Source organism: Emydura macquarii, unplaced genomic scaffold, assembly GCF_026122565.2.
Source record: "Emydura macquarii macquarii isolate MOO-44397 ecotype Brisbane River unplaced genomic scaffold, CSIRO-AGI_Emac_v2 contig_1781, whole genome shotgun sequence".
NCBI classification, from domain to species: domain Eukaryota; kingdom Metazoa; phylum Chordata; order Testudines; family Chelidae; genus Emydura; species Emydura macquarii.
Window position 1 is genome coordinate 192,941 of NW_027131918.1, and position 13,556 is coordinate 206,496.

Here is a 13,556-nt window from a genome sequence, read left to right on the forward strand (position 1 = left end):
TACAGCTGGTGCAGTATATGCCCCAGCCCTACTCATTGAGCTGGTTCCACACCCGCCCCCTCCCCGTTCTCCACTTGTCCCAGATTTCTGCCTTCAGTGCACACCTGTCACTGTATTCTGAGATTTTGCTGCCATCCTCTGTGCCCCCCCCGGGGGACATTGTGCCTGGAAGCCAGGCCAGCCCCCCCAAGGGTGCAGGGGGGACGGACGACTGAGACCTTTTGGAGAAAGAAACCGTCAGCACAAAGCAGCACCAAATGGCAGCACAATAACGGGACACGGACAGCGCCAATGATCAGAGACCATCAGGGCTGAGATGGGGCGGGGGGCAATTTGCCCCAGTTCCCGAGAGCCCCTGAAATGACAGAGGGTGGCGGCCAGGCCAAATTTGAGTGAAAGGCTCCAAGACGGGGTCACAGGTGTGGCATCAATAGAGCAGGAAGCCAGGCCCAGATCCCACAGTCCCGGCCCTGGGCATCAGGGCTTGACGTCAAACATCCAGGCTGAGCACAGGTACCAGCCGGGCGAGGGCCGTTGCCAGACCAGGACCTGTACACTGGGCAGAGCCTCACATCCCACCCCTGCAGCCCTGAACAGTGTCCGGAGGAGGAGAAATTAAAAAGACAGGGGCTTTTCCCCGCTTGGAAAAGCAGATGTGATAGACGTCTATAAAACTGTGACAAGTGCAGAGAATGAAGCATTGTTTGCCCCTTCCCATAACGCAAGAACCAGGGGTCACCCAACAACATGAAACAGGCGGCAGGTTTAAAGCAAACAGAAGGAAGGTTGTCTTCACTCAATGCACAGTATCTGGGGAACTCCTCGCCCGGGGATGTTGCGAGGGTCCAGAAGCACAACTGGGTCCAAAAAAGGAGAGACGTTCTTGCAGGATAGGTCCATCCATGGCTATTCGCCCAGAAGATCAGGGATGCAACCCCATGCTCCTGCTGGCCCTAAATCTCTGATTGCCAGAAACTGGGAGCAGACAAGAGAGATCACACGATGATGGACTGTTTTGTCCATTCCCTCTGAAGCCCTTGGCATTAGCCACCGGTGGAAGACAGGACACTGGGCTAGATGGACCATGGGTCTGATCCAGTACGGCCGTTCTTATGACCCATCCGCCCCCCCTTGGCCACCGCAAACCCCTTGGGGAGCCCCCTGAATTGGGACGGTACTTCCACCCCTGAGTCTAACCCGTCTTCTTGGCCCAACACAGGCGCTGTGTGGCGTCAGCAGCGTTGGCGTTGTGCTATTATGCAATAAAAAAGCAGCACAGGGGGCATGAGTCACTGCATTGTCTCGCTCGGTGTGGCGTGCGTTTTCCCCCTCAGCCCCGATGCGCTGCTCTGTGTCTTGCGTCGTCGCTGCTGTGTTATGGGCAGAGGTTTTTTGTCAGTCAGCCCCGAATTCATTGCTCAGACGCTCTCACTTACGTTTCTCTTTTTCCGGCTTGAGCTGTTCCCACTCAGGAAAACGATCTGGGCATCATTGCAGATAGTTTTATGGAAATGTCTGCTCTCAAAAAAGCTGAATGTTAGGAACCAGGAGAAAAGGGATAGATAATAAGACAGAAAATATCATAATGTCATACTATGCCCACACCTTGAATACTGCGTGCAGATCTGGGCGCCCCCATCTCTCAAAGGAGAGAAGGGCAGAGGAGGGCAACAGCTATTAACAGCTTCCGGATGAGGAGAGATTCGAAAGGCTGGGATTGTTATCTTCAGCTCGATTTCTCGGGATCAACTGAGCGGAAGTGAAGACCCTGAAGTCTACTTAATAAAACCACCTCTGGAAAAAGAGTAACACTGCGCCGATGGGGATACATTTCCTGTCGGCACGGGATAGCGGAGACGGTGCACAGAATGGACGTTAGGAAGTCGACAGGAGATATGCAAGTTACTCTACGTGACTTGCGTATCTCCTCGACTGCCGCTGAATTTGCCGGTAAGTGTAGACCAGGCCACAGAAAAGAGATGATGGGGGGGAGAGGGGTGTGTGATAGAGGCCTATGAAGTCACGAATGGCGTGGAGAAAGTAGGTAGGGATGTGTTATTTACCCCTTCCCGTAACACAAGAACCAGGGGTCGTCCGATGAAATGAACAGGCAGCAGATTTAAAGCAAAAAGAAGGAAATACTTCTTCACCCAACACACACAATCAACTTGTGGAACTCCTTGCCGGGGGATGCTGCAAAGGCCAAAAGCATAACCGGGTTCAAAAAATAATTCGGGCAGTTCATGGAGGATAGGCCCACCAATGGTGATTAGCTAAGATGCGCCGGGTGTCCCACACGTCTGACTGACAGATGTTGGGACTGGATGACGGGATGGATCGCTCGATAATTGCCTTGTTCAGTTCACCCCCACTGAAGCATCCAGCATCAGTCGCTGTGGGAAGACAGGATGCTGGGCTAGGTGGACCCATTGGTCTGACCCAGTTGGCCCGTTCTTATGTTCTTTATATTTAAACACCTTTGTTTGGAAGTCGCGTGTAGAGCCGTCCTGTTCTAGTTGTGACTCTCTGCCTCATGGCTCCGGCCCCTTTTTGAGCAGGGCCTTGGCCAAGTAAAGAAATGCCTGGAATATGGCTGTATGTGGCAGGCGCAGCCCAACAAATGCAAGAGAAAATACGACTTGAGAGGGAAGCGAAAAGAGAGCGAACCCGTGAGGAGCTTGGCAGAAGACGCCAAAGGACACTGGTCACAATCTAGGAGATTCAGAGGACCCTCACAGAGAAGAAATTCTTCTTGGGGAACAGTGCAGACCGTGAAGACGTAAATGAAGTAGAGATTGCCCGTGGTGGCAATGAGCAAGGAAGATTAAAGGGCTGTGCTCTAGACAAGTCTACTGCAGATGAGACTGAAGACAAGCCTGGGCCTTGAAGGAGATTTCGTTCCATGCTGAAGATAGGACCACCCCCAACGACCAGGTGAACCAAGAACCTGGGTTCAGGGTTGATGTTTTTCATAGAATCCTAGAAGATTCGGGTTGGGAGGGACCTCAGGAGGTGTCTAGTCTAACCGCGGCTCAAAGCAGGACTAACCTCAGCTAAATCATCCTAACCAGGACTTTGTCAAGCCAGGCCTTGAAAACCTCGAAGGATGGAGCTTCCACCACCTCCCTAGGTAACCCATTCCAGTGCTTCACCACCCGCCTAGGGAAAAACTTTTTCCTAATATCCAACCTAGACCTCCCCCACTGCAACTTGAGACCATTGCTCCTTGTTCTGTCATCTGCCACCACTGAGAACAGCCTAGCTCCATTCTCCCTGCAACCATCAGGTAGTTAAAGGCCGCTATCAAATCCCCCCTCACTCTTCTCTTCTGCCGACTAAACAAGTCCGGTTCCCTCAGCCTCTCCTCATAAGTCTTGTGCTCCAGCTCTCTCATCATTTTCATTGCCCTCCGCTGGATTCTCTCCAATTATCCACATCCTTTTTGTAGTGGGGGGGGCAAAAACTGGACACAATACTCCAGGTGTGGCCTCATCACATTTGTATGTTGCTCTAGACACGCTTATCCATGGAGGGATAAGATCTGAAACACACACTCTGTACCTCACGCAAACTTCTCCTTTCTTCCGCATGGCATGTGACAGGCTGGTCTCTGGGTGACTTACGGTGCTAAATAAGTCTGAGATCTGGAATCAGATCCATGCGAAACATACGACACCCCCCCCGCCTCACTTCAAACAACCTCTACCTCTCATGCACACACGCTTCCCTTCTTCAAAGACATACGATGCACCCATTTTCTGTGCTTCTAAGCTTCCTGCTACGGTGATTTCATTTGATTGTTATCATGTGGGGGGGATAATTTCAGTCCAAGCTACATGCCTCCTGGACCCCCATTTCTCTCATCACCGCCCCAAGGAATGAGATACGCTCTGGAAGATCCAAGAGACCTACAACCACCTCTCTCACATTCGCTGCCGGAGGAAATCTTGATTCGAAACAGGCTGGTGGGAGCTGATTTTCCTTCCGTCACTCAAATGCGCTGGTGCATCAGATACCTTTCCCCACAGGTGCGCCTCACCCCAGCCAATGACCACCAGTCACACCAGCGTCCCCCAGGCCAGTGGGAATGCCAGAATTCCTTTTTTTTTTTTCAGGGATGGCATTTCCGGACTAGACACAAGCAGAGGAAGCCCAGCTGGAAGCCGGAGAGGGCTTTGTAACGATAGAGGGAAAGCGGTTTGCACTGCGCACCGCACTCGTTTGCAAAACACAGCCAAGGGAGCCTGTCTGCAAAATCCCAGCCTGCCCTGACGTGTGTGCTCCAGAAGCAGAAATTGCCAGCTGTCAAAGGCTCTTCTGCTGTGAGAGCGGCAGGGTAGGAATGCCCAGTAGCTAGCGCATGAGCGGCTCAGTGCCGAAATCTTTGCCCAATGTAGCCACCCTAGGTTTGATTCCTGGTCAATGCAACTGTGAATCATTTCCACAGTGTCTGTGCTCTGCACTGTCCGTACTCTGGGGAGCCTCCGAAATCACGTCAGCCCCAAATCGGGCCTTCACGACTCATTAGCTGCAAACACCCTTGAAATCTCCCGGGCTGTCTTTCTTCTCTTTCCTTTCTTTTTTCTGTATATTTCTCTTGCTATTTTTCTTTCTATTATTTCTTATTTTTCTCCTTCCTTTCCCCTTTCTTTTCTCTTTCTTTCCTTTTTTCTTTTCCATTTTCTCTTGCTTTCCTTCCATCTTCCTTATTTCTCTTCCTTTCTCACTTTTCCTTGGTTTCTTTGTCTTTCTTTCCTGCATTCCCAGATGTTCTTTTTAAATTTTTCTCTTCCTTTTTAAAAATTCCTTATTTTTCTCTCTCTCTTCCTTTGCTTCTCTCCTCCCCACCCCCAGCCTCCAGGGCTCCCTTGGCCACCCCCCATTGGAGATTTTTCAGAGTGGGTTATACAAACAACTGTCAGGGATGCTGTAGATAATACTTAAGTCCTGCCTCAGTGCAGGCGACTGGACTAGATGACCTGTTGAGGTCCCTTCCAGTTCTACATTTCTATGACTTCCCAGCGTGAAATGCAGGGCTGGAAGGCTGGGAGATGTAAATTTTGAACGGTGAGCGCAATAAACGATTTACCACGGTTCGTGGAGGATTCTCCGTCACTGACAATTTCTCAGTCCAGACTGGATGGCTTTCTAGCCGATCTGCTTAGCCTCAGGGAATTGCCCCAGGGCAAAAGCTTTGGAAGGGGTTACACCATTTAGGGTGATCGCTTCATCTCCCCAGAAAAAAGTGGACTAAGGACTCAGGCAGCCAATGTGGACACTGCCCCCCCTGCCTGCGTCGTAACAGCCTGGGACGGTGGGTGGTAGAAATACTCAGATGTGTGTGGAAAATGGAACTGCGGGACTGAAAATGCCCCCCTTGTGGGAGAGTCTACTCGGCCAGGAAAAATGGTCTGTTGGGTTCTGACGGCAGTACGGTTTAGTGGGTAACGCACAGGCCTGCGATCTGGGTTGAAATCCTGGCTCTTCCACAGGATAGGGTCATTTCCCCTCCCTCCACCCCCAGCTGTGCCTCAGTTTCCCCATCTCTGACCTGGAGATGCAACAAGCCCCCTCCTCTCTTGTGAAGCACTTTGAGGTCTCTGGGTGGAAAGCACCCAGGATCAATCTTGCAAGGAACCCCCCCAGCTCCAGGCTGGCGTTAGCAATCGAATGGGCCCCGGGCTGTGATATTACATCCGAGTTCCTGGCTGAATTTGTCTCCCTTCAGCTTCTTGCTGCTGCAGCTGGTTTTGCCCGGGGAGGGGAGGGGGGGCTGCACTAAAGAGCCCTCTCTGCTAGGAAGAGGGCAGGGAAAGTCGGGGGGGGGGTAGAGGGCAGAGGCCAGGATGGGGGAGGGGAAGGCATAGATTCCACACATGCCCCGTGCAAAGAGGCCCAACGCTCATGCAACACACACACACACTCAACACAAGCACCCTTTGGTCAAGTTTCCCCTGTACCCCGCCCGCCCCCCCAGTTTTTATATCAACCAGACTCCACGTTAGAACTTTTATTTTTCAGAAATACACAGACAGGGAACGGGGGGGGAAATATATATATACAAGGAGGGAGAAAAAAAGCCACTTTCCCCCCATTTCCCCCGCCCGCGCCTCCCAGCTCTGGCTGATTATTATTTAACGTCTAGGGTTAGCTGACTAAGCCGCTGGACACTAATATTTCGTTCTGAGGTGGACAAAAAGGGACGTGAAACGCACATTTTTCACCTACCGATAACAGCCCCGAGGGTTTAAAAAAAATTAAATCATGGGGGGGAAAGAAAATCAGCGTTTTGATTTGCCATCTGTTTCGGGAGCCTTAAAGGCCTGCAGTTCCCAGCTTTTTCTTCCCGAGCCAGTGATTTTTCTTTTTGAAAGGAAAACCCATCTTGAAGGAAAAATATTACGAGGCTTGGGGTCGATAACACTGCAGTAAATACCACCCCCCCCCCCAAAAAAAAAAAAAAACTGCACCCAAAAAAACCCCACCAACCCACCTGACCCAAAAAACCCCCACCCCTATAAACCTCGTAATATACAATATATAAAGAATATAATATACATTATATGGATTTACAAGGGAGTCCCTGAATCTTCAAGGCCAAGGTCTCCAGACGTTGATTTCCTGGGACTGCACGGCAGAGTTCTGTGATCCGTTCAGCTTGCTCTGTACCCCTTTGTTGCAGTTCTCCGGCTGAGGCTGGCCAGCGGCCGCGAGGGGTTGCAGTCTGTGGCTGGTGGGAAAGGTCGGAGCAGGGTGCAGGACGCACGCGGCGTCCCTGTGCGGTGGGCCGCAACCAGCGAAGGCATCACGGGCGTACTGCAGCGCCACCGTCCTTTCATAGGCTGGGTTGGAGAAGGAGCCCCCGCTCAACACCTCGCCCTGGGGCTGGGCTGTGATTTTTTCCATGCAGTGACAGATGCGTTCCATCAAGTAGGCCTTCTTGGCCACGCAGATGCCCGGGCTGGAGCGGAGGAAATGCGTGGCCTGGCTTAGACATTCCCGATAGCCGCTGTGGTACCTCTGGAGAAAGGTCTCCTCTGGCCTCTGCGTCTCTGTGGTGTATTGCAAAAACCGCCAACGACAAAGGAGTCTAATTAGCAAATCACCAAGCAGCCGGGGGGGCAAAAAAGGCAGCAACCGGGCAAGCGCTTCCCAAACAATTTGGGACTTGACACCCAATGCCTCCCTCCCACCCCGTCCCCAGGAAGCCAGCAGATTGGGACGCCCCTAAAAACCCCAGCCTCTGGGGGCTAGGCAGGACCCAAGTGGCCCTTGACATCCTGGGCAGAAGCCACTTTTAAATGGGGAACGTACACCAGGCCAGATCCTCAGCTGGTGTAAATGGGTTCTGTGGAATCCTTAGACACACCCCCCCAGATGTTAAAGTCACTGGGAATTTTGGGGTCCCCGCTGAGCTGTCCTCAAGGAAAGACCCCCACAGACCTCGTTGTGATCTTCCTTACGATGGTTTCCTACTCAGGTAAATCCGCGACCCAAGTGAAATGACTCCCGATTTATGCCAGGGGGCGTGAGAGAGGAATCGGCCCCATTGACTCCAGAGGAGTGACTCCTGATTTACACCGGCGGGGGAGCAAGAGGAGAATCAGCCCCTGTGACTGAAGCGGAGTGACTCCTGATTTACACTGGGGTAAGTAAGAAGGGAATCAGCCCCTGTGACTCAAGCAGAGACTCCTGGTTTACACTGGGGTAAGTGAGAGGGGAATCAGCCCCATGAGTCAAGTGGAGTGACGCCTAGTGTACACTGGGGTAAGTCGGGGGGGAATCAGCTGACCCCCCCCCCATGACTCTTGAAGAGTGACTCCTGATTTACAGAAGGGTAAGTGAGAGGGGAATTAGCCCCCGTGACTCAAGTGGACTGACTCCTGATTTACACCAGGGTAAGCAAGAGGGGAATCAACCCCCATGAGTCAAGAGGAGTGACTCCTGATTTACACCAGGGTGTGACTGAAATCAGAAAACAGGCCCTCCCCGGCCCCGGTTGGCTGTGCCCTGGTCGCTCTCAACAGCAAAGCTCCCCCCAGATGCCAAATCAGGTCTCATGGCCCAAGCAATCTATTTCCACGTGCCGCAGGACCAGCTGGCCCTCCCCGTGCCTGGCGCTGACCCCCCATCAGAAAGTGAAACCCCTGAGGTGGGATTTAAAAGCCAGAAGACACCTAACGTGGATCTGGTTCGTTAGGGCTGGGGTGGGGGGCTAGAGAGGAAGAACGCCCAGGGTTGCTTCTGCTGGAGAATGTGACCTGGACAACCGGGGCAGAGTCCGCGTTCAGTTTACATCCAAAGCAGGGGACTTAAATTTCCTGCCGAGGGGTTGCCCGGGTCCACAGCAGAGAAGCGGAAGGCAGGTCTACTCTGACAAGGCTGCAGTGAAGACGCTACCCACGCCGCAAGAGGCGGCAGCTGGGTCGAGGGAGAAATCTGCAGCACCCGTCTAAACCCGGGGTGAGGCCATATAATTGAGTCGCTCACGGGTGCATGGTGGAGGTTTTCACACCAGCTGAGCGGTGTAGTTACACACCCGCCTGATTTCCTAGTGAGACTGGGCCTGAGATCAGGATCCGGCCCTGCAGCCGGGCAAACTAAAGACAGGAGGGTGAGAGTTTAAAAGCCTGAGCGGGGTGTGTGGTAAATGCTGTGGGGGTTGAGTTGTGTCTACATGCACACGCGCACGCACACACACACCAGGGCTTATTCTCACCAGTAGGGGGCAGCAGACACACACACACTTGTCGGGGAGAATTATTGGCCATGCAATCAAATTCACACCCATCCTACTCTCTATGGCGTCCTTGGCAAAAAGCCTCGGGCCAAACCCTCAGTCCCTTCCCCAAGCAAGCTGGTCCTACTGCAGTCAACGGAGCCAACCCCTGATTTACACCAGAGTGAGAGTAGCAACACCACTAATATAAATCCAGACTAAAGGCAAGGCAGAATGGGCCCAGGGACTCCAATGGAGTTTTCTCCGCTCACTCTGGTGTGAATCAGGAGTCACGCCACCAGCGTCGACGGGGCTGACTCCCCTCTCACTCACCCTGGTGTAAATCACCTCCATTGACGCCAACGGATTGACTCCTGATTTACATCAAGGTGAGCGAGAGGGGCCTCAACCTCACTGATGCCAGCAGAGTGACTCCTGATTTACACCCAGGTGAGCAAGGGGGGACTCAACCCACATTGGCACAATGGAGTGACTCCTGATTTACACCCAGGTGAGCAGGAGGGGACTCAACCCCCGTTGGAGCCACTGGAGTGACTCCTGATTTACACCCAAGTGAGCAAGGGGGGACTCAAAACCCACATTGGCGCAATGGAGTGACTCTTGATTTACACCCAGGTGAGCAAGAGGGGACTCAACCCCCGTTGGAGCCACTGGAATGACTCCTGATTTACACCCAGGTGAGCAAGGGGGGACTCAACCCCCGTTGGAGCCACTGGAGTGACTCCTGATTTACACCCAGGTGAGCAAGGGGGACTCAACCCCATTGACGCCAACAGAGTGACTCCAGATTTACACCCAGGATTTTACCCCTATGCCCATTTGCCCCAGCTGAGCATCTGCCATGGGGGGAACTCCAACCCACGGATGAAACAGGGCATCTGCAGCAGGGGAAACCCATCCCGTTGGATCAGGACAGACAGGGAAACAGTTCCCACGGGGGGGATCATTTCTAGGGTGACCAGATGTCCCAATCTCAGGGACTCGGCCTTCCACACGCCCTTTCACACCTGCTCTCCGGTCACCCCAGTCACCGTCCGGCGCCGGCCCGGCCTTGGGTTGGCCAACGGGGGCGCCCCATGGGGGAAGGAGGAGTAGCCGGCCGCGACAAAGGTGATACCTGCTGGAGGCTGGGTCCTCAGAAAGTGAACTGTTTTTTGTAAAATTTCCGCCTTTTCCACTTTGGGGTTTTTAAGTCTCTGCAAAAAAAAACAACACAAAAAAAAGGAAAGAGAAGAAAAAATGGAAGGAGAGAAAGAGAGAAAGAAAGAGAGAGAGAGGTAGAGAGAAAGAAAGAGAGATGCTTTGTATCATTCGGTTTGGGGTAGCGGCTGGACAATGCAAGGAGAGAATCCGATGTGGCTTACCTCGTCCTGGGTGGCTTCCAGTAAGAGAATTCGGAGTCGCTCCAGGCTCCGGTTCATACGGTCCCGGCGCCGTTTCTCCATCAAGGGTTTCAGGAGCTGGAGGGAAAGCGGAGGGGAAAGCAGGGGGGAAGGGGCGGCTTTTGAAAGAGACACCCCGAAACAGCGGCCCCCCCCCGCCCCGAAGGAGATTCGGGGAGCGCCCCCCCTCCCCCGGCTCCGGAGTCAGACCCGAAGCGCCCCCGCCGCCCGCCGCAGCCCCGGCGCGCGTGTCACTCCGGAGTTACCTTCCTGTCTTCTTTGCGGTCCCACTTGGCGCTGCTCATCGTGGCGGCGGCGGGCCGGGCTGGGGGGCCGGCTGGCCCCGGGCGGCCCCTTTATAGCCGGCCCCCGGCCCACCGGCCTCCGCCCCCGGCCCGCCCGGCACCGCCCCCGGCCTTTCATCCGCCGCCGGAGCGTGGCTGCCCCCCGCCGCGGGGGGGAGAGCGAACCCCCCCGCTACCCCCAGCCTGACCCTCCTCCCACTTCCCCACAGCCCTGCCCCCCAACTTCCCTACAAACCTGCCCCACACTTCGAACCCCCACCCTTCGGCTCCCCCTCTTCCCTACAACCCTGACCCCCAACTTCAATCCTGACCCCCAAGTTCCATATCCCCCAGCCTGCCCCTCAGTTTCTGTACCCCCCTCCCACCCCCTACCCCCACTTCCCTACAGCCCTGCCCCCCATCTTCCTTTCCCCCCACCCATCCCTACAACCCAGTGGTCCCCAGCCCCAAGGTCCCCTCTCCCCCCACCCCACTTTCCAACCACCACGGCCACCCCACAGGCCAGCCCCTCCTCCCCATCTGGGCAGCCTTCCTACCTGGGCATCCTGCCCCTCGAAATCCATGGGGTGACTCTCAGGGGCAGGCCCCCAAAACACTGACAAGAGAAGAGAGTCACTTCTCATTTACACTCGTTTTACATCAGCGTTATTCCTGATTTACATCTGAGAGGGGAATCAGCCCCATAGATGCCAATGGAGTGACACCTGATTTACACCAGGATGAGTGAGGAGTGAACCGGCCCCATTGACTCCAATGGAGTGACACCTGGTTTACACCAGGGTGAGTGAGGAGTGAACCGGCCCCATTGACTCCAATGGAGTGACACCTGGTTTACACCAGGGTGAGTGAGGAGTGAACCGGCCCCATTGACTCCAATGGAGTGATACCTGGTTTACACTGGGCATGCAGGGGCCGAACTCAGACTCTATAAAAACGTTGCAGCTGATTTCAGCGTAGCCGGACCTGCTCTGGGAAATTTCCCAGGTCGGCGCATTTTGATTTCACCCAGCCCGCTCTCACCACGCTGGGGGTTGCTGCACATGAAATCAGCCCTGCTCGGTCGGCTTCTCCCAAGCCTGGCCACTGCATGCCGGCCGGGGCGCTGGCTGCCCGCTGAGGGCATTAGTGGAGGGGCCGGGGGGCCTCCCCCGCATGACAGAAGGCAGCGGTATTGAATATGCAGGAGTGTGGTGCCGGGAGGGGGGGCCCATTGTCAAGCAAACGGGCCAGGAAGCCCCCCTGGGGGGGGGCACGATGCCGGAGTCAGGCCTGGAATGGTGGGGGGGCGAATCCGCGGCCGCTCCAGATCTGGCCTCCGTGGAGCTATGGTTCATTGACACCGGCTGGGATCCAGCCCCATTGACTCCAGTGGAGAGACGCCCATTGACACCACCTGGGATGTGGCCCCATTCACTACAGTGGAGAGACGCTCATTGACACCAGCCTGGATCTGGCCCCATTCACTACAGTGGAGAGACGCTCATTGACACCAGCCTGGATCTGGCCCCATTCACTACAGTGAGAGATGCTCATTGACACCAGCCTGGATCTGGCCCCATCGACTCCAGTGGAGAAACGCCCATTGCCACCAGCGTATGGCTGATTTTTTATCCCATCAGATTATTGGGTCAGGCTGGTCCAGTGGAGTCACGGGGACCAATTCTCCTCTCTCACCTGGGTGTAAATCAGGAGTAATCCCATTGGGGGAGTCAACGGGGCCAATTCCCCTCGCTCATCTGGGTGTAAACCAGGAGTAACCCTATTGGGGGGTGAAGGGGCCGCTGCGGTGTGGGTCAGGATGAATCACATCCCCCCACACACACTCGAGTTGAGGGGTGGGGGGGGGTTATTGGCAAGTCTGAGCCATTTACAGCCTTTTGTTGTGTCTTGTGGGAACCTGCGGCCGGCTGGGCTTCCCAGTGCCATAAAGCCGACGTGTGACTCCTGAGGGGGGAGGAAGGGTGCCCCCCCCCCCCCCAGTCCCAGCCCCAGCCCCAGCCTGAAAAAATCCTGAAAAGCAAGACGAGAATTTTCTCACGGGGCCCATCGGGGAAGAAATACCAGCTGAGCGGCGCCCACACCACATGGGCACCCACCCACACACACACCCACACACACACACACACACACACACACACACACCCGTTCACAGCCACATGCACACATCTCTTGGGCCGCTCTTAAAAATTGGGTTGACATAGCCACAGCGCGCCGGGGGAGGGGGTGTAAAATCCCTAGCTAGGCCCCCAAAACCTCGGCGTAGACATGGCTCGGTCACCGGATGTCTTCTCTGAGCCAGCGTCTCTCCGAGGTGTCGATTCATCACAGCGATGGAAAAACCCTGCCGGTCGCGTCTCCGCCAGGCACCGGGGCCATGTCCCTCCTTCCCCCCCCGTTCACGTAGACGGGGCCGCGGGTAAAAACCCGGGCTTGCCGTCCCATCCCAATGGACGTATGCTGCCTCTGGGCAGAGACGACGCGGCAGCGGTTCATTTCTCACGTCCGGAGCTGCGAAGGGACCTCCCGAAACGGGCCGAGGGGCCGGCCAGGAACATTCAGTGCTGATCAATGCGCGCGGGAAAACGCAATCCCCACTAGGCTTAGAAAACGCTGCGGGGCCGCTTTCCCGTTACAGCTCAAGAAAGGTCTTGGCGGCCCCGTCGAGCGCTCTCTGAAAAACGCCCGCTCGACGCACTGCGGCCGTCTGCACGCGGTAGGAACCATTCGGAAAAGAGAGCGAGAATGAAACAGAAAAATCTCATAATCCCCTATAAAATCCTTGGCACGCCCACGCCTTGATTCCCGCAGGCTGATCTGCTTGCCCCGTCTAAAAAAAAAAAAAGAGCGATTCGAATTGGAAAAGGTCCGGAGAAGGGCAAGAAAAAGCAGATGGTTCAAAAGCCCGGAACTGTTTCCGCTCGGAAAAGGGACGCCTGAGACGGGTTACGACAGGGATCTATAAAATCTTGACTGGTGTGGGGAAAATGACTAAGGACGTGTTATTTGCTCCTTCACGTAACATAAGAACTGGGGCGGGGGTCCCCAAAATCGTTGCCAGGGCTTGTTGTAAGGTCAAAAATTATGGCAGGGTGGAAAAAAAAGAACTTGAAAACGGGGTTTCTGACCCCT

General features: G+C 54.8%; 1 protein-coding gene across 1 annotated transcript; it reads right to left on the reverse strand.

Annotated features, from left to right (window-relative positions):
• Positions 1–6,591: 6,591 nt before the first annotated feature.
• LOC137158657 (transcription factor HES-1-like) lies at positions 6,592–10,427 on the reverse strand. The gene is made up of 4 exons (XM_067556467.1): positions 10,389–10,427; positions 10,105–10,200; positions 9,858–9,936; positions 6,592–7,052 (listed from the first exon to the last, which is right to left on the reverse strand). The coding sequence occupies exons 1-4, from the start codon at positions 10,425–10,427 to the stop codon at positions 6,592–6,594; spliced, it is 675 nt and encodes a 224-aa protein (XP_067412568.1).
• Between the last annotated feature and the right edge of the window lie 3,129 nt (positions 10,428–13,556).

What these genes read in the sequence shown, in the direction of transcription:
- LOC137158657 (XM_067556467.1), bottom strand. Translation starts at nt 10,427, where the DNA reads ATGAGCAGCGCCAAGTGGGACCGCAAAGAAGACAGGAAG. An exon ending in TGGAAGCCACCCAGGACGAG is followed by an intron (nt 9,937 to 10,104) that starts GTAAGCCACATC and finishes TTTTTTTTGCAG; the next exon opens with AGACTTAAAAACCCCAAAGT. An exon ending in GAGGACCCAGCCTCCAGCAG is followed by an intron (nt 7,053 to 9,857) that starts GTATCACCTTTG and finishes AATACACCACAG; the next exon opens with AGACGCAGAGGCCAGAGGAG.